This window comes from Macrosteles quadrilineatus, unplaced genomic scaffold (genome assembly GCF_028750875.1).
Source record: "Macrosteles quadrilineatus isolate MER2022 unplaced genomic scaffold, UCM_ALF_1.0 Scaffold_2__2_contigs__length_208266976, whole genome shotgun sequence".
Taxonomy (NCBI): Eukaryota; Metazoa; Arthropoda; class Insecta; order Hemiptera; family Cicadellidae; genus Macrosteles; species Macrosteles quadrilineatus.
In genome coordinates, this window is record NW_026542595.1 from 40,813,439 (window position 1) to 40,835,601 (window position 22,163).

Genomic DNA, 22,163 nt, shown 5'->3' on the forward strand with positions numbered 1-22,163 from the left:
GCAAGCCAAGCATAGAGAGTTATTGGGACACCCACTTCAGCCAAGCGACGCCATATTTTGCAAAAATTATGCCAAGGGATCGATTTCAGGTTATTTTAAAAATTTTTCATTTGGTTGATGTGGATAAATTGGTGGCACATGGGGAACCCGGTTACGATCCTTGTGGGCGTTTCCAACCGATAATCGATCATGCAAATCGGTTGTTCAAGCTGTATTATTATCCGACAAAGTCGCTCTCCGTCGACGAGTCTCTCGTCGGTACCAAAAAGAGAGTTGCCCTAACTCAGTATTTGCCGAAGAAAAAGCACCACAAGTGGGGCATCAAATTGTGGGTGCTGTGCGACTCTGTAACCAAGTATTGTGTGCAATTCTATTGCTACAAGGGTGCACAAAGGAATGATGACAATGAAAGAGTCGTTGAAGCAGGCTTGGGCAGTACAGTAGTGATGACTTTATTGCGGATGGCAAATTGTCTGAACAAAGGTCACCACATGTACCTGGATAATTTTTTTACTTCCTTGTCTCTTGCCAAATTACTGTATGAACACCAAACCTTAGTCACTGGTACGTTGAGGAAAGATAGGGTGGGCCTCCCAAGACAACTGTTGGGGAAGTACGCTGTAGGCCAAAAAACTTATGTCCGGAAAGGGCCCATTCTCATCATGGCCCATAGAGAGAAGGCCACAAATAAATCTCAGTTCGTAATTCTCAGTACTGATAGTGAAGCAAAAAAAGTGACATACACTATAAGAAGAAGTGGAAGAGATATTGTGAAAAACAAGACAAAAATTGCACACCAGTATAACATGGGTATGGGAGGTATAGACTCAACCGACCAAATGCTATATGTGTACCTTGACGAACGGAGAACCATGAAACATTCAAAAAAAGTTATTTTCAATGTGATGGGCCGCATGGTGTTGAATGCTTATTTGCTGTATAAGCTAAACACAACTCAAGGCAGGATGAGTAGGGCTAATTTCATGAGATCGGTAATTGAAGAGTGGTCAAATGAATGGCTTGCCAGCAAGCAGGATCAGGGTCCTGAGGATAACGAGGGTGGTGGTGATGGTCCACGTGTTGGCTTTGGTCTGAGGAAGTTACCTGGAAGGAAAGAAAAACTCTGCAGAGCCTGTTCAGGTGAAAACCATCCTGAAATGAAGAAAAGAAGATCGCGCACAATCTGTGTACGGTGCGGAGCTGGGGTACACGCAGAGTGCTTTGTCAATCACGTGTGCCAGTAAAGTGTCCCAAGAAAATGTAAATAGTGTAAATATTAACTGTAGTTCTTGTTATTGTGTTCATAAACTGATTTTTTATATTTTACAATTATTATTTGGCATATATATGCCGGACCCGCAGTTACGCAGTTTCTTGACGCCAATCTACAAAACGGTAAGTTTTTTTTGTTTTATTGATAACTGTGTAAAATTCATTATTTTTGCTTGCAACTTTCAGGATTTACTCAATACAACATGTACTTTCAGTTAAAAATAGAGTTTACAGGAAGAGTTGGATTTTTATTTATGTTTTTTAGTCTCAAAGTTGAAAAAAAAAAAAAAAAAAAAATTTTGTCAAATTTTTTTGGGCGTACTTTTATATTTATTTTATAATGTTTTATTTTTTTATTTGTTTAGAATAAAATATCCTACAAAATAAAATAAAGATCAATTTAATAACTTTAATTTTGCGGAAGTTATGATATTTTTAGTAAAACTCTACAAATTCACCATTTTAGGCTTAGCAGTTTAGGGATAAAACATGTAAAAAACCTTAGCAGTTTTCGGATAACATGTCAAAAAATTCTTAGCAGCCAAAGGGTTAAATGCAGGAAAAATTGATGTGTACATTACATCGCCAAAGGGGAAAATTTTTAGATCTAAAAAGGAGCTACAGAAATACATTTCTGAGAACAAGTTATCCCTGACTATTGACAATTTTAACTTTTCTACATCAAAAAGTAGTCAAGCGGGAAATACCGAAGTTTGCAGCATAGAATATCAAGATTCATCACAGAGCTTAGGTTCTGAGTCAAGTTTGTCAATCTTCTCTGATTCATCGATTAGTAACATTGATTTGCCAACAGAAACGACAAATGAAACAATTACAAATATTCAAAATGTCAAAATACCAGACACTTCCAAAGAACCTAATATTAGGTTGGCTTGCTCGTTGTTAGGAGGAAATTGGGTAACAGATGACTCAATACGATACTACTTTGAGATGATGGATACCATAGTTAGCAGTAAACATCAGTGTGTATTGTTGATGAACCCTGTAATTAGTCAGGCAATCAAATGTTTAGCTGACTATGAAACACTTTTAACACCATTAGATCCAAAGAATAAGAATTACATAATTATTCCAGTTAATGACTCAAAATCTATTCAGGAAGAAGTTAGCGGATCACACTGGAGCCTACTTCTCTACTCCAGAACAATGAAGTCATTCTTGTATTTTGACTCCATAAACAATTCAAACAATTACAAGTCAGCTGTAACAATTGCAGAAAAATTGAATGCTTACTTTGACTACTCAAAGGAGCCAGTCAAAATTCACTCTTGCAAAATACCGCAGCAAAACAATGGCTCTGACTGTGGAATATTTATGATTATAATGGTTGACGTTTTAATTGCACACATAATGAATGAAAAATCATTAGCATCACCTCAGGATCTCATAATAAATCCTGCTACTTTCAGTGAGTTTAGTGTGTGGACAAAACGAGCACAACTAGCTTCAATTATGTACAACCCCTCACAGATACATAACTTCAAGAGTGAGCTAATACAACAAATGTTAGACTCAGTTCAAAATGGTGCAGCTGAACAAAATAAACCCACAGGAAAAGATGAAGCAGTGCAAGTTGATTTCACACCTCGTCAATCTCAGATGAAGCCTACATCAGATGACCAGACTGTGGAACATAAAAAACATACTGCTGGCCAACAATTTGTCGTGGATGGATGGAAGCAGAAATCAATTAATCGTAGAAGAAATCAAAGTTATCAAACTAAAGTATTTTATTCCAAAAACTATGACCTACAACTAAGCAATAGATTTGAGTGCCTAAACAGGTTTAATGAAAACTTGAACAAGACATCTGGCAGCATTAATCAAAACCAAACTAATTGGCTCAAGGACCGAATAAAAATGGATGACAGAAAACAAGTTTACAATACAAAATTTCATAAAAATAAAAACAAAAAGGATTTTCTCAAGTCAAATGTTACTGTATGTTCTGACAGTCAAGGGAAACATTTAGCTCAAAAAATTGAAGAGCTTAGTGAAAGAAAAGTTAACACTTTTGGCTATGTGAGACCAAACACAACCCTTCTTCAAGTAATTTCTTCAGCCAAGATTGACAACAAAAATAATCCTCTACTAATTCTTGGGGGAACAAACAATAGCCTGGATGAAGATTTTACAAATATATATAAAAACCTTGAAAGTGAGCTAAAAACATTAACCCAGAACAGACCTGTTTTCCTGTGCACAGTACCTAACAGATATGACAGGCCTCAAAATAGCAAAGAGAACTATGAAATAAGAAGAGTAAATAGTTACATAAAGGAAGTGGCGATACGACTAGACAAAGTCATTCTAATTAATCTCAACCACATGAAGAGACAGCATTACACTGTACAAGGTCTACATCTAAATGCTGCAGGCACGACAAAACTGGCCCGTATTTTTATAAAAGCCCTATGTTGGTGGAAATCTCAGGAGCTACATTACAAGTTACAGTTCCATCAGCCTCTAGTAAGCTTAATAGAAACCGACATGGAAGACAAAATTATGGAATACAAACATAGTGAAAACACTGCTTTCGCACATTGTATTTCTAGTGATTTTGGGGCTGATAGACAAATGTCCGCTGGGGTGGCAGTGAGTTTCAAAAAAGTTATTGGAAAACCACAAGAATCTGACTGTTTAACAGACCACCTAACCTACCAAGAAATCCTTAACGGTGCTGGTTTTTATGCTCTAGTGACTAAACATAAATACAATGGCAAACCAACAGAAGCCGACTACAACAAAGCTTTCGATGACCTGATAAAATATTTCAATAAAACAAGATTTAGTAAGCTGATTTGTTCTGCTATGGGATGTGTCCGTGATGAGATACCGGTAGAGCTATTTGCAAGAAATATATTTAAGTTTCAGCAACTCACCGGAACCCCTGTTGAAGTTATATCCTACAACCAATGGTGGTCTTCAAGATCATTGTGGAATGGTCTTACATACGAAGAGTTTAATACCAGCTTAAGACATCATATTTTGCTGCAACATCTACAAGTGAAGTCATCAACACAGGACCTTCCCGCTATGCAACAGAAGATATTCACACCATCACTGCCTGCACCTCAGGAACTAGACAAGCAAGATGCCGTACCTGGAGACCAGGAGGTAGCTGAGCAACCTCAAGAAGAAATGTCGTCAAGTGTGTGTGTGAGTGATACAAATGGGCAATATAGTGTCAGTGATTCACCACCTTCTTCTTCTTTAGGCCTAAATTTAAACTAAATTGGTATGACAATGAAAACTTTTCTGCAAGTTTTTATAATCCTGTAGAAAATACTGATTCTATTGGCAACCATAATACTTCTATTCCAATATGCTTTAATAACAGTAAAGATCTTAACAAATTGAAACAGACAAATTGTTATACACATAAAGTAATTAGTAATAGCAGCACTCAAAATTTTTCAATATTTCACCAAAATGTTCAAAATTTATCAACAAGATTAGGCATTTTAGAAATAAATTTGGATGAAATTAACCCAGATGTTGTTGTTTTAACTGAAATTAACATTTATGAGGAGGAATTAATACATGTAAACATTACAAATTATAAAATATCTTCATTTTGGACAAGGAAAACCACCACCGGTGGTGGTGTATTAATCTTAACCAACAGATTTGTAAAATGTAAAAAGGTTTTAAATAAAGAGGTTCAAGAAATTATTTCAGAGAAGGAATTTGAGTGTTGCTTGGCTGAGATAATTATTAATGATTTTTCCTTTTTATTAGTAGGTGTATACAGAACTCCTGAGTATAAGTATAATGATTGTTTTTTAACTAAACTTGAAGCTGCATTAGATGTTTTAACAAAGAAGTATGAAAATATAATTTTAGCAGGTGACATAAACATAAATGTACTGAAACATGATGCATTGTATTATAGATTTTTAAGTACTATAACTATGTACAATATGTTTTATAAAGTTAATTTTCCTACAAGGGTTACCAACAACTCAGAAACAGCAATAGATAATTTTATTACTAATATAGACACCATTCAGACAAATGTAACAGGAATAATAACACTTTCTGATCACGATGGTCAGCTTTTAGAGCTAGTAGGTTTAAAAAGCATGAAAAAAAGTCAGTAAAGAAAAAAAGTAGAAAATTTAAGGAAAATGATGTTATGATATTTTTAAGTGATTTAAGTAATGAATCGTGGTTTGATGTTTTTCAATCTTCTGTAGATGTAAAATATGATGTTTTTATTTCTATTTTTAGTTATTATTTTGATGTAAATTTTCCAAAAGTAATTAGTATGGAAAGAAAGTACAATGATGGTAAATGGAATTCAGGTGAAATAGTAGAGAAAAAGTTTGAAATAACAGAACTTGAGAATTTATGTAGGAGAAGAAAAGATAATGCAATGAGTAAAATGATTAAAATAAAGAAAAAAGAATTTAAAGAATCAATTAACAAAGCGAAACAAACATTTTACGGCAAAAAGATAAAAAATGCCACTAATAAAACTAAAGTAACATGGAAAATTATAAAAAAAGAAATAAAACTTAAGTCGAAAACAGTAGATCTTAGGGATGGACGAGATTGGATTTTTAGTTCGAGACGAGACGAGACGAGATTTTTTATTTCTCATAAAATTTCGAGACGAGATCGAGACAAGATTTCTCTTCTCCTACACAACGGGAAATGCACGTTCAAAATTTTTACCTGATTTTGTAACATTGTTAGATGACTGTTTAAATACTAAAATAATGATAATAGGCAAGAATATTTACAATCTTTCATTAAATAACATCAGCATAACATTTTTTTATTAATCACGCCTAACTTATTAAAAATGCCTACGATTAGGAAACATGGTGATATCAGTTAGGATAGAGTTCAACTTATCCTAAAATAAAATAAATCATAAAATAAAAGCAATATTAATTTTTATAAAATAGTTACTTGTTTTGACTTTTTTAATAGTAATAAAACATTCCTCACACTGCTTACACTTAACAAAACTTCTCAAATGTTATTAAAGTAATATTATTAAAATAATGAAAGTAATATTTACATTAAAAGAATGAATTAAATAAGAACGCCTTCGAAAAGGAAACGCAACTACAACACGCTCCTGTATTGCGGGTATTGCATTGACTTTCTGCAGGCGTTTTTAATTTTTTTTTTTTTTTTTTTATTCTCGTCTCGATAAAAATCTCGGCCAAAAAGTAATCTCGTCTCGTGTAACAAGATTGAAAATTTCCCGAAAATTTCCCGAAATTTCGAGACTTGACCATCCCTAGTAGATCTAACTTCAAATAAAACCATTATTCAAAATGGTCAAACGGTAACACACCCACTGGCAGTGAGTAATATATTTAATAACTTTTTTACAACTGCAGTTGAAAAGCTTGTTCACAACCATTAACAACAGCAATAGGTACAGTAACACAGACACCCTCAAAATCTTGCATTATAAAAAATTTGAAGTTTGAATCTATAACTGAAGACAATCTTAGAAAATTAATACTTTCTTTTGAAAATAAATATTCAACGGGGTATGATGAAATACCTATCACAATAATTAAAAGATCATTACCATATATTTTAAAACCATTAGCACATGTAATAAATTCTTCTCTGATTTCAGGAATTTTTCCATCCAAATTAAAATTAGCAAAAGTTATTCCCATATTCAAAAAAGGAAACACCGCAGACCCATCATGCTATCGCCCAATATCTCTTTTACCGGTTTTTTCAAAAATTTTTGAACGAGTTGTTTATATTCAGCTCTTTAATTACCTTGAAACGAATCAAGTGTTTGATAAGGAGCAACACGGGTTTAGACCAGGAAAATCTACAATAACAGCTGGTATAGATTTTATTGAATCAATTATAAATTCAGTAGATAATGGTGATAAAGTAGTTGGAATATTTTTAGACCTTAGTAGAGCTTTTGACAGCGTTTCACATTGTAAACTATTAAATATTTTAAATGAATTAGGAATAATAGGAAAAGAATTACGGTGGTTCACTTCATATTTAGAAAACAGAGAACAGTTTGTTGAAGTGGACTACGTAATAGGGAAAAGAAATACTAAATATATTGAAAACTTTAGATCTCAGCGGCAGACACTACGATATGGAGTACCCCAGGGATCAATCTTGGGGCCTCTTTTGTTCCTCTGTTACATTAAGGGGTTACCAGAGATGATCCCGGTCAGTGATGGATCTATGTGTCTGTATGCTGATGACTCTAATGTTTTGTTTTCAGGAAAATCCAATTTAACTATTGAAAAATCCTCAAACAGGAGTCTCCTCTCTATAAAAAAGTTTTTGGATGAAAGAAATCTGCTTATCAGCACAACAAAATCAAATCTAATATCCTTTTCAACTAAACAATCAATAACAGCATTTGAACCTAATATTTTTATAAAAACAGACAAAATTGATCAGGTAAACCAAACAAAGTTTCTGGGACTGGTTATTGATGAAAATCTATCTTGGGATAATCACATAAACTATGTAGTAAATAAATTATCATCTGGCATTCATGCCTTGCGGCTGATGTCCAAGGTTTGCAACTTGGAAACTCTTAGGATAATCTATTATTCTCTAATTCATTCCCACATATCCTATGGAATCGCCATTTACGGAGCAACAGCTAAGGCAAATTTGGATAAAATACTTATAAAACAAGAAAAAGCTATTAGAGTGATCATGAAATTAAAAAGAACAGATTCAGTTAAAAATATCTTTCCTGAATTGGGTGTATTAACAGTTTACAGTTTGTATATATATGAGACAATAATTTATGCAAAACAATTTCATTTATTATCCACTGCAAGTAAATATAACACACGCTTTCAAATTAACCTTCCTAGACATAATTTAGAATTCTATACCAAAAAAATTCATATGCAGGCTTAAAATTTCTTCAAAAATTACCGATTTCACTTAAAAAAGAAAATAATACAAACCGATTCAAAAGCCTACTAAAAGACTTGTTGATAAGAAACCCATTTTATTCCATCAAAGAATTTTTAAATTGTAATCTCGAAACGACCATTTGAATTCCAGTTACTACCTAGTTTTACTCTAACGTAACCTTCTAAGATTTTGTGATTTTTTAAAGTTATAGCACTCATTTTTAGTTTTACTATATAAATCCTTTGTGAATGATTTTAATTATTTAGTTTATAATTTTTTGTTTATGTTAGTTTAATGACGCTATTCAAGACATATTGTCTAAACCTTGTGAATAAAGAATATTTGATTGATTGATTGATTCATCCTCCTCTCCAATTCCCAGCCGCCTCATGTCTTGTTGCACCTGGTTCCACCATTTAGTCTTTGGTCGACCCCTGGGTCTTCGTCCCTCTAGTGTTCCCCTCAGAATGTTCTTCAGGTTTGACTCTTCTTCTCTTCTTAGTATGTGTCCTGCCCATTTTAGTCTCCTACTTCTTATTTCTCCGATGATGTCTGCATTTTTGTACATTTCTCTTACTTCCTGGTTGTGCCTCTTCCTCCACTCTCCATTTTCTAGCGTTGAGCCAAAAATTTTTCTCAATACTTTATTTTCAAAAACTATTATTTTTCTTTCTTCTTTTTTGTTCAGGATCCAAGTCTCTGAACCATATAAAATTACTGGTCGGATTATTGTTTTATACAGACGTAATTTTGTTGTGTGGGATAATAATTTTGAGCTCATTAATTTATTGCAGGCATAGAGACGTTTGTTTGCGGCATTTAGTCTATTCTGTACTTCTAGATCTTCTCTGCTTTGTCCTGATATTACGGTACCCAGGTATGTAAATGTATCTACTCTTCTAAATCTGTGGCTTCCAACTTCCAGAAAATCATCTTCCCTAAGGTCTTCTTGGGTCCTCCCTACTATCATATAGTTAGTCTTTGAGTCATTTATTTTTAATCCTGTTTTTCCTGTGTTTAAAACTAGTAATTTTGTGAGGTCTATTAAGTCTTGTTTTGTTTTTGCCATCAAAACTAAATCATCTGCAAAGGCTAAAATGTTTAAGGATTTGCCAATTTTGATTCCAATATCAGAGTTTTTTACTTTTTGCATGGAGTCTTCCAGGGCTATATTTTTAATAGAGTGGGGGAAAGTCCATCACCTTGTCTAACTCCTGTATCCACTTCAAAATCGTCAGACATTTCTCCTTCTACTTTGACCTTACATCTTGAGTTTACTACACTTAAACTGGACAACCTTATTAGTTTTTCCGGTATCCCAAAACTTTCCATTATTTCCCATATACCGTACGCTGCCTGTTGAGGCTGTCGTATGCTTTGGCGAAATCCACAAATAAGCAGAAGAAATTTTGGTTATATTCCCAATGTTTGGCAATTGATTCTTTTAGAATAAAGATTTGATCTATCGTTGATTTTCCTCTCCTAAAACCAGCCTGGTGTTCTCCAATGATTGTTTCCACATACTCTTCTAGTCTCCTCTGTATTACTTTTGAGAGTACTTTGTAGGTGCTTGCTAACAATGAAATTCCTCTATAATTGTTACAATTACGCTTGTCTCCTTTTTTAAATATTGGGATTATGATAGCCTCTTGCCAGTCCTTTGGAATTGTCTCCTGTTCCCAAATTTTTAGAATAAGTTTATGTATTTGTCTGCTTAGTCCGTCTCCTCCTGTTTTTAGTAATTCTATGGTTATTCCGTCTATTCCCGGAGCTTTATTATTTTTCATGCTTTTGATTGTGTTTTTTATTTCTTCTAAAGTGGGTTCTGGAACCCACACACACAGGTTCCTCGTTTGTTTCTTGGAAGGCTTCATTTAGTAACTCCATAAAGTATTCTCGCCATCTATCTAAACATTCTTCTTTATTTATTATTATGTTTCCATCTTTGTCGGTGATCCCAAATGTGCTGGGTGTAAACCCCTTCTTGAAGCAGCGTACTGACCTGTAGAAGTCTCTGCTGTTGTTGGCTGTTCTGTCTTGTTCCGCTTTTTCTATCAGGCTGTTCATCCAGTCACGTTTTTTCTTTCTAAGAATCTTGACTATTTCTCTATTTTGCATGATATAATTTTCTTTGTTATTTAAGTTTTGTTGGTTTAACCACTTTCCTTTCACTGCTTTTCTTTTGTAGACCGCATCTCTACAGTCCTCATCAAACCAGGGTTTTTTCTTCTTCTTTTTCTTCTGTCCACACACTTCTAGGGCACATTCTTGAATAGAATTTTTCAATCTGTTCCACTGGTTTTCTACATTTTCTTCAGTTTCTTCCTCTTCTAAAACTTGGAATCTGTTCTGCAGTTTTATTTTGTATTCTCTGGTGATGTTTTTTTTCTTTGATTCTTTCTGTAGCAATCACTTTATCCGTTTCATTCTTATTTCTATTTCCCACTCCTATTCTTTGGTTAATGGTAACTAACACTAGACAATGATCTGAACCACACTCAGCTTTTCTGATACTTCTAACATTGGTGATGTTCCTGTGGTGTCTTCTGTCTATGAGAACATGGTCGATTTGGTTAAGTGTTGTACCGTTTGGGTGCATCCATGTCGCTTTGTGGAAAGCTTTCCGTGGGAAGTATGTGCTCATTATCTTCATCTCTCCTGCTTCTGCTAGGGATAAAAGTCTAACTCCGTTGTCGTTACTCTCTTCATGAAGACTTTCCTTTCCTGCCACCGCATTCCACATCTGTTCCTTGCCTACTTTTGCATTTGCATCTCCTAGAAGTATTTTTACATCATAATTAGGTAAATTCCTCCACCCTTCTTCTAGCATTTCATAGAATTTGTCTTCTTCTTCATCTTCTGCATCTTCGGTCGGAGCATAGAAGCTTTCAGACCACTTACTCAGACCACTAATATCATAACCTTCATTTTCACTGTCACAAAAATCAATGTTCAGTCCTGATTCTCTAGCAAATTGTCCGATTGTACCCTCGTTAACTGGCGAGTTACAATGTTTTTTGTCGCCCATATTACTCCAAAATAGCTAACAACAATAACCGAAGTAGTTGTAAACGCAATATAAACACACAATACGCCGGTTGTAAGCGAAGCTTCTCACAGCTGTAGTCTGCAAGCGGTACACATTCCAAGCGGCACAGCGGCAGACGCCACTGCCACGTAGATTACGTCATCACTGTTGTACACGCACTATATAAAAACATTTCCTATTAGCTAATTTATTTCCCTTCAATTTGACGCATTCTGCATGAAAATATATAATAAACAGCAGAGATTGTAAAATTCTATATATCGGATCTTAGCATTTTTCGGCAAAATTACATCATCCGATATATCGGATCTTAGCACTTTTCGTGACAAAGCCGTGATCCAATATATCGGATCATAGCACCAAAAGGGTTAACCGGTCATTTACTAGGCAAGTCGCCCTAACAAAGAAAAGTCTTTTGGTATTTGCAGTAAACATGAAATAAAACTGTTTTTTAGTTGTACATTTCTAAGTTTTCTTATAAATTTTAATGTTCTGTTAGCATATTTTGAAACCAAACCTCATAAAATCAAAAGACATCTAGTTTACAGTGTAATATTGAATTAGTCCTTGATTTAGTTTGATAAGGCTATTATAATATATAGTCTCTTTAGGAAAATAACCTTTTTGCAGTAAAGCCACAGTAACACCATTTATGATAACTGTTGTGGTTCAGCTGAAAAATATCTGTTACTAAATATCCTAAATAGTCTGTGACTAATTAGTGCTGCTACCTAGTAACGCATTGAACTACTTGCTGTAGCGCTATCTGTTAGCAATTGTTGGTGTCAATCAGCTTAAATACGGGTTTTTACTCCACAGTCTCCAAGCACAGTTAGCCGAGGTGGCTAGGGGGTGCATCACTTGGCTAGTGGCATTCGTCTGCTCAGGATCGAATCCCCTCCTGTCTGGCAAAAAATTGGTGACCTGTGTGGTTGTAGCGATATACTACAACCACTGGGGCATAGTGAGGTGTTCATAATCCTTGGTTTAGACATACACCACGAATCATCGGATTGAGCAAATCTTTTAGCTAAGTGGTTGTTAGTGTATCCTATGAACATGCAGGTCACCAATGGCCGTCTTGCTACTTTTTGTTAAAATAACCTTCCCTCTATATCCCTTAGAGATTATACTAAACAACGATAAATCGATGCATAGCACTCAAAGGGAATTATTATAACAATAAAAAAATATTATATTAAACATACGGAAAGTAAATAAAAGAAACATCTTATAACACTTAAAACATATATTTTTGCTTATACTGTTTCTCACAAGACAGTAATATATCTATATATATAATACGTGAAGCCGTATTTTGTTAACGCAACTCCTCCCTTATTTGTGGACCAATTTGAACGTTTAAGGTGTCAAAAGATTCGTCTAAATATGTAGTTTTGCAATAAGGTTTTAGAAATTTAAAATGTTTACTCTTAAGGGCGGGAAACCCTCTCAAAGGTTGGGGTCTCCCCATAAGAAATACATAGAACAAATTTAAAAACAAAAACAGCTGTTTATAAGAAGAAACCTTTTAGCTTTTTGGGAGTAAATATTGATGTTTTTATTCAGTGTCGGTTAAGACCAAATTAAACAGTTAATCAGTTTTGTTGGAAGAACGGAAAATACCTGGAGTTTAAAGAAGAAATATTGAAAACAGGAGGAGGAGACAATTAATAATAAGGTATCTTATGCGTATAAGGAGAGTAATATACGACGCACATAGTGTTGTCTCGATGGTAAAATAAATTTGCCTAATGTCACTAATGTCAGATCAAATTAATGCATGCGAGAAATGTTTACTTCTGACACTGACAGATCTCAAAAAATTTAGTACAAACAATAATAATGCCTTGACTATGATAAGATCAAGTAGTAAGATTATACCAAATCTTAGCGGACCTTATGTTTTTATTGTAAACTTTTGTATTACTCGCTCTACTTTAATTTAGGAAAAACACAAATGGATTGTTTACTTCTAGGTTATGTTGCCAGTTCCTCGAGCAAACGTATACAAAGTTTTTTGACTGAATTTTAGTGGTAATATTAGACATAAGTGAAGGAATTAGTGTTTATGTATTCAACGAAAAAGAGAAAATGAAAATTGCTATCCAAATCTTATAGCTACAAGAGTTATCCAACCTATTTCATGGTGTTGCTGTTTTAGCCTATTCAAAGCAGATTATGGCTTTTCAGTTGATAACCCAGAGTTTGTGGGTAAAAAATGGAGCACATTAAATGGTTGATATCACTCCACTTTTCAGGATTCTCTACGGAGAAAATTTGTTTGATTTGGGGGATGTCTAGACAAAAGTTTTCTTAAATTCGCAATGCTGAAAAAACTTTGTTGCAACATGTTAGCTCGAATTGAAGCAGATCGTTTAGCATTCATTATAAGTTATCGGTTAAAACTAAGAGCAGGAATAATGTAGGTAAACCTTGACGACACAAATAGAGATATTTAAAATTAGTTTCTAACAAGTGTTTAAACAACTCTAAGATGTAACTAGAATTACTCGAATTTAAGCATAACGTTTTCCTCGGCGTTATGTTTAATACTATGCGGCTCATTGAGCCGCACGGGTTCTCTAGTATAAGTTATAAGCGTAAATATATGTTTTAAGTGTTATAAGATGTTTCCGTATGTTTAATATAATATTTTTTTGAAAATCCAATCAGGTAATGGAAATTTGCTTAGTCTGCAGGTTTGCTGTGGCGGAGTTATTTTTCTTTTTCTTAAACACTTAATAATTTATATGTTGATTACTTATTTTTGGTGACATAGTTAATTCCACTATTTAATGTCTAGGGGCCGGATCATCCGGGCGACGGATAAACCGTGGTCAAGAGATGCCTATTGTACGTATACATAATGGTATTGATTTTAGCCAAGAAGGGGATTGATACCATCTTTTTGTTGCAGTTAGGGGAATGTAATGTCCAATGTCTGTTCCATCTGTCAAGTACTTTAGGATTAAGGGGAAGTGATGGATAGTAGACCCAGCTGGCAGAAGTAAATCTTCCAAAAAGATAAGGTGGTTTAAGGCAATTTAATCTCTTAGTCGGTTGATGTAAAATGTAAGATACCTAGCCTTAGAAGCTTGTTAATGTCTGAGATCCATTCTGTAATTTCCTGTATGGCACAACATTTTAGGCAAATACACTTGACAAGATGTAGCCTACTGGATGCAGCTTGCTTGTGTACAACAACAAGCAGCACTGATTTGCATTTGCTCACTAGTCATCCTTAAAATATTATTTACCTATTGCTAATTATGATAATTTTGTAGGTTCATGAAAGCTGTCTACTTCTATGGGTTGACGAGAAGAAAAAAGATTTTTTCAGTGCAAAATTAGCATGTCCTCAATGTAAAGTGGAGTTTGTTATCATTTCCCCTAAACCTGGTAAGTAGTTGTCAAAATTACTGACAAAAAGTAGTTATCTGTTTGAACTATATAAATACTCATTTGTATACAATTTCATTTAGTTGCACTTTCCACGTTAAAAAAATATTACATATGTAAAAAAAAGACTTAGAGGATGATAATTGGTTATTGTTTCAATGAGTTATAATATTGTATTTGAGTAGTTGGTGTATAACTTACTATTTGTCCTTCCTTCAACAAATGCAAATTCTGGAGGGGTTTGGCTTCTGATTAAAACCATCAGGAAACGACCGACTTAAAAAAATATAAATCCATTGTGTATTAAGTACAATTAGCAACATTTACCATTATTTGTAACTAACCATAAAAACTATGTAATGTAAGGGAAATTCTTCTGTGTTATGAATCTGTTATCTATGTGTTTCACAGTGTTATAATGTCTTCATGTAATTGAATATTTAAATGAGTAATCTCAAAGCTTACAAACTAATCAAAAAAGTAGCTTCATTCTGCTATTACCGTGATTGTAAACGTAAACTGTTCTAGAATTCTCGTCCATTTTCAATATCATTCAGCACTCTGAACGATCAGGTGGTAATATTTTCAGACCTAATATTTCTGTTGATAGATATATTCGATGTATGTATGTGTTTTATAAACAGTGAATATTTTAGCCTTTTAAGTAGGCCTATAATAGTTGACCCAAAGTACTAAAAGAAGCAACATTTACTTAGGATCCTGCTACTAGACTACTAATACAATCATTTTGTTTTGGTGTGTGTTTCATGTCATATACCTTTGTTAATGTTGACTAAATGTTTTTCCCTTTCTTTAGGATAAATGTTATAGTGTGAGATCTACTCTGAGGAAAGCAGTGGTTTACAAAAATATCATCACAATTATTTTGAAGCTAGAGAAGACTTTGCTGCATCCATTCTAAACGTTTCCAACTAATTCAAAAGGATGAAAAACCAAAGTGATTTTTGCAAGTTCTAGAACTCATCTTAGTTGAGTGACGTCTCTGATCAATTTTCATTGTTCTGTTTCAGATGTGCTAATGAAACTGATGCAGACGATGGATAGGTTTGTCGAGGTTGTATGTCCAATCTCAACTGCCCTGGCCTCCGTGTGGATGATCTGTTGGAGTGCATCTGGTTATGGGGCTTTCACTATTATGCAGGTAAACAATGTGGTCAAGAACTTAGGTTTTGATAGATTTATTTTATCACATGATATACATATCAATCTCTCATTGAAGGTCGGACAAGGAAGATCCAATTCCTTTTTTGTCTCAATAATTCAGGATTTAAACTGAGATCCCAGTTTGCTAAATGTGCTTGAAAAATGTTTGGTAGAGATGAGGTTTGAAATTAAAGCTGTTGAATCAAAGTAATTATAGAAAGTGCGCAGTTTTATTATACCTTCTAAATGTAGAGCCTATATCAATCTGTGAGATGAGGACATCAAACCTATGTGGGTGTTAAGTCTATAAAGCAGGGTATCCACCCCCAAAATACCGACGGCACCAAGAAACGTTAATCCTCTATACTTTCTTTGAGACTTTGGTTTTGCGGTGAAATTGTAATCATCTAGAAAGTTAGCGGCGAGGCAACTTAATATAATAATCATATGAATTTATTTATATAGATTTGTTTTCGAAGAATAAAACCAACGAAATGATTAAAGGATTGAGAGTTCAAGCCTGGTCTAACCTAATTTAACACAGCTTTTTCTGTATTTATTTCCTTTCACACAAACACCTTAATTATTTATATGCTTCCTCGATTGCAATAATGATGAATCTTCAATACCACAAACTTGACATGCAACTTTGTTGATTGCAATTGTGCATTCATCACAATCGTCATCATGGCCATAATATACGATCATGAAACAATGGTGATTTTTCCCTTTGTTCACAAAGACATATCATTGTCTTTCGTGACGTGGAAAAATCGTGAACGCCTCCCAAGGTTGTGGAAACATCATCATCTTCCGTAGCTCTTGGTAAATGTTGGAACATTAACCTAAAAAATAGTTGAAGTTAATATGATATTAATATTATCTATTCTACTTTAAAAATGTTACACTTTTGGTAATATTTCTTGGTGATGTTCTTGATTCGAGTATCGATGTATTTTTTTCTTCATTTTACCGTGTACCTCAAAATATCTCTTAAGATGGTTAGAAGTATATAGTGCACATACGTGTTATTACATTTGTTATACTCCTACTACACAATTATGCATGTGTTCAACTTAAATATCCCAAGTTTTTAAGTTTATAAGTAAAAAAAAAAAAAACATGTTGGCCTAAATGATTTCTGATATTTGCCAAATACCTAAGTTATAGCCTAGTGATTATTTCAACCTAACCAAGTGTAGTAATGTGAATAAAATTGTAAATTCATAATTTTACAAACACTTGTTTACTTTTACATATTTTAATAAAACCCAATCAGTTGAAATTATTTTCATTTTATACAGATTTTTTTATTTACAGATTTTTGGAGAAGAAGAAGGCTTGTGTTTGTTAGAGAGTGTGGAACCATTAATTCTTTTAGTGCTTTTACCTTGCATCCCAACTTCTTTGATATTCATGAAAATGATCCCGTGGGAACATTATTTACTGGCTTTTCTTCGTAGAAGATCAAATTTACCACTTCTAAAACACATCCTGCCCTCTGTCGTGTAAGTTTTGACTCAGTAAGCTATGAACAGTCTTCTGCATACCAGTACCAGCTGCAGTTCAGTTCTTGCAGCTCAGATTTAATACTTTAGGACATAGACTCAGTGTGTATGCATTTTAAAAATATTTCTGTGTTTTACTGAATTATTATTGTGTTATTTTGCTACAATTGATAATTTTTGTTTTAAAATTTTATAGAACTGTGTTGTTACGACTGATGAGACAGCTGATCTTATTCAGTAACAAAGCTACACAGATCATCTAACAATATTCTACACTTATCATTCACTCATATTTTGGGATAAAATACGCACTTAGATGGTGTCTCTATCTCATAATGATAATGATCTAATATTTCAATAACTTACTTAACAGTTATTTGCATTTATAATTAATTGCATCCTTTCACTTGCTAAATTTGTTAACTAAACTGTTCTGCTACAGTACTAATATTCTACTTGGCATGACCACTTCTGCTTATAGTATCACAACTATCACATATTCATAACATCCCTTCCATCTAAACCTATTACATTTGAAAAGATCTATAACTAAAAGCCATTGAGACTTTTCACCACAGATGAGGTAAGAAAAATGGCTTCAAAATCGGACGACATTTTAGGATTCATGATTATGTATATATGATAAGTATATGATGGTTCGGATTCCACAATAAACTGTAGGTCCCATAGTTGCCATTAGCTGTATTGGCTATTAATTAACAGATGTGTCTAAGGAATATGTCGGCCTTAGTCACTAACAAGACTACCAGATCGCGCCACTCATCCTACACTCAACTTAAAGTAAGTATAATTTAACTGTATTTAATACCTTTCTTATTTTAAAATAATATAAAGTTTTGTTGTGATCTTTTTAACAGGTACCACAATGTCAATGGCAGGATGGTCCCCATTGAGCCTGAAGGAATCAAACGGGAATATACTCGGATATTTGTTGAAGCCCTTGCCCTCCCTACCATTGCCAAACTAGTTGGTGATCTCTTATTCCACAAAGAAAAATCTTGCCTGAAGAGATGCTTATTGGTAAGATTTATTTTGAATTTATTCAGGTGCAAGTAAGATAAAATGAACCTTTTCTAATCTCAATTTGGGATTGTTTCTTTTTTTTAAATAAACCTTTTAGCGTTTCTAAAATAAAAAAATAAATAAAAAACATTGACCAATGTGACCTATAAATGTGTGCGTAAAAATTTACGTTGATGCTATAATTCTATACTAGTTAACCGCCCGTGCTCCGCCACGGGAATATTGTCAGCAATAAAAGAAATAATAATTAACAAATGTGAAATACTGTTTATCTTTGTATTTTATTTATGGGTTGTTTAATTTTTTACATGAAATAGAACGTGGATAGTTTGCCTGTATAAACTATTTTATGTTAATCAACCCAATATATTATTTTAACCAAATGAATGTTTTACATTAATTCGAGTTTCATTTGAAAAATAAATAGTATACGAACTGGGCAATGCTGATAACCTAATAAGCAGCTATTTATGATATTTAGATAATTTGCTCAAGTATATTCCTATATTCGTAGTTTTTTTCATTACATTTGTTGTATGGAATAAAGATAGTCACTTAGCCTGCATGTAAATCACGCATCAGCAGTTGGTCGCATTTCACGAATCTTTGACCCATACTGTGAGTAAAAGCTGTGTTTACATCGTATATATAAAGTTGGGCATACTTTGTTCAATGTTAGAGGGTATCAACGGTCCAATTTGATGGAAAAGGAGTCGTGGATTTAGAACTGGCCATTTCAAATGCAGATTTGTATTATATTTTACTCAAATAGTTTTTTGTCTCTTTTGACCCTTAATACTTTTTTTATAGTCGCTGTTGATAAGATTTTCCATAAACTCAAAATGTTGATAAGTAGTTCATTTTACCTTCCCCTTGTGACAACATAAGAAAAAAATATTTGTGTCCCAGTTAGTCTGTTCTGACTCGAAATTCATAGATTTGCAGTAGCCTACTGACAAATCCAATCTAACGACCCCAATTCAAAAAATTGGTATTTTTTAGAAGGGACTTCCAGATCACATTTAACACCATCACTGCTCTTTACCTTTTTAGTTCGATGGTTCTCTACATGTTTTTTTTTCGTTCTGTATGTCTCTTTACGCCCGGTTAATGATTACCTTTTCTTTTTCTTTTTGTACTTTTCACATCCTGGGGTTAATGATTAAGTTTTATATCACTATAATGACCCGAGTCAACATTGCCATTAAACATCAAGTCAGATACTTCTTCGCCAGAACCGAAATCGTAAGTCACAGTTTCTCAAGCAACTTCCCTGTGTAGGCCTACTCGAACAAATATAGTTAGGGTGTAGTTCACTGATAAATTATAGTTCCAAATATCCCAGCGTACTCGCTATCTCGAGAAGGTAAAATTTGGACGTCGAACACTGATCTTGAGTAAGATTGTGTATACACTTACGATAAAATTCTTGTATGTTTACCAATCATTAGCAATTATCTGTACAACTTGCAAGCGGATTTCCCTATGATTGTTCTGGTGGCTATAGAGAATAAATTAGCCTATATTGATCAAAACAATAAGTTTCCGTCCCCTACTATGGGTATTATTTCACATTCCATACTCAACTTAAACTCAATTACCACTTTCCTTCAGATCACTTTGCAGGAAAACTAAAACATTTTTGTGTCCCAGTTAGACTGTTCTGACTCGAAATTCATAGATTTGAAGTAGTGACAAATCCAATCTAACGACCCCAATTCAAAAGAGTTGGTATTTTTTTGTAGGGACTTCCAGAGCACATTTAACACCATCACTGCTCTTTGCCTTTTTAGTTCGATGGTTCTACATTTTTTTTTTCGTTCGGTATGTCTCTTTACGCCCAGGTAATGATTACCTTTTCTTTTTCTTTTTGTACTTTTCACATCCTGGGGTTAATGATAAAGTTTTATAACGCTATAATGACCCGAGTCAACATTGCCTTTAACATCAAGTCACATAGTTCTTCACCAGAACCGAATGGTAAGTCACAGTTTCTCAAGCAACTTCCCTGTGTACTTGAAAAAAAAATTCACTGATATATTGTAGTTCCACGTATCCCAGCGTACTCGCCATCTCGAGAAGGTAAAGGTTGGTACCACTGAACGTCTAACACTGATCTTGAGTAAGATTCGTCACCTACTATAAAATGTTTGTATGTTTCCCACTCATTAGCAATTATATGTACAACTTGCAAGCGGATTTCCCCATGATTATTCTGGTGGCCGTAGAGAATAAATTATATTGATCAAAACAATAAGTTTCCGTTCCCTACTATGGGTATTATTTCACATTCCATACTCAAACTTAAACTCAATTACCACTTTTTCCTTCAGATCACTTTGCAGGAAAACAAAAACCATTTCAAAAATAAGTTAACAAATACACTTTCCTTGATCAAAATCGCGTGTTTATGAACAGAAACTCCAAGTTTAATAATTGCATACTGAAAGTGAGGTTATAAAAATAATAACAAATGTCTGACAAACATTAAACAGCTGACGAATAATTTATAAACTGTGTATTATATTCTTCAATAAGAATTTATTGACTCGACCTTTAAAGGGCTGTAGGTCGTAGCCCTTAGAAAAAACATAAATTCTAAGGAAGTTCGGCAAATCTACACACTATCCCCTTTAATTTGAGACATAAATCTTGTAGATCGGTCCAGTAATTACTGAGAAAACAGTGTTACAACTGTGTATTAAATATATAGATTCTATGAGAATAGGATTTTGTCCCTTGAACCAACATTTACTAATTACAGCTTTTGCAATTACTGCAGAACAAGACTTATTTAAACTTTTTTGTTCAAAAACTTATTTGATTTGAATTTTTGTCTCCGTCCCAGAACTACCAATATATATATCAATGTCCTAAACTTAAATTTAATTTAGAATTTTTCACAAGTTAGTGAGTAAAATAACGGTTAACTTTTCTTTATTTTATGAGTTTTCTACCTATTGTTCAGTAGTTTTACTTGTTGATTCATACGGTTTATTCTACAAGCCTAAATTATTCACATATTAAACCACCCCATCACTATACGACTATGACTTTTTTGTAGAAAGATATTTGCCTACTTCTTTCAATTGCTGCTGTTGACTTATCTTTTGTTGCATTTCTACAAAGATAATGGTTGACCCAGTATTAAATGTAAACAGATTGGATCCTGAATGAGTGAAGATGTTGGTGTTGATGATTAAAGAAAACTAACAATGCAAACTAGAGGTCTCCATCTTAACCCAGTAAAATATGGCAGTCAATTGAAATCTTTAGACATCAGAACATAGACTTTGAAGGATTTCAATTGACTGCCGTATTTTACTGTATTAACCCTCCGAGTGTCCCTTGTTTTGGCCTTAATGTCTGCCTATTTTTTGCTCATTTGCAAGGTTTTATTCAAACGGATCTGAGAAGCTTGAAAACAATGTTAATTATACTGTTCTATATACCATTTTGTTTGGAAAATCATGGGCTTCAATATTATACATAGAACATAAGGAACATTTGTTTCAAAAAAAATTTTTAGGTAAAAAAAATATTTAGGAAAATTTTCAAAAAAAAAATAAGTTTGCGCTCAATGAAATTGTATAAATTATAGGCCTATAAATATTTGAAAATAGCCACTTTGTTCTAAATTTTATGAGGATTACAAATATATAATAATATAAGGAAGTAGATTTGCAAATAAATAAGTTATGGGCAAAAAACAGATTTCAGTACATAGCGTTTAGCTAAGAATGCATAGCCTAACCATAGCTAGGAATCTAGCTGATAATTTACATCAATATCACTACCTACTTATTCAGGATCAT

The 22,163-nt window shown here is 33.6% G+C and overlaps 1 protein-coding gene across 2 annotated transcripts in view; it reads left to right on the top strand.

The window, feature by feature from the left end:
- The window catches only part of LOC128986352 (E3 ubiquitin-protein ligase MARCHF5-like), a 59,341-nt gene that overhangs the window by 14,701 nt on the left and 22,477 nt on the right, over positions 1-22,163 (top strand). For both annotated transcript variants that reach the window (XM_054406683.1, XM_054406682.1), the window contains exons 4-7: positions 14,518-14,632; positions 15,664-15,794; positions 17,117-17,304; positions 18,183-18,345. In XM_054406683.1, the coding sequence (XP_054262658.1) occupies positions 14,518-14,632; positions 15,664-15,794; positions 17,117-17,304; positions 18,183-18,345 (597 nt within the window). The remainder of the gene's footprint in view (positions 1-14,517; positions 14,633-15,663; positions 15,795-17,116; positions 17,305-18,182; positions 18,346-22,163) is intronic.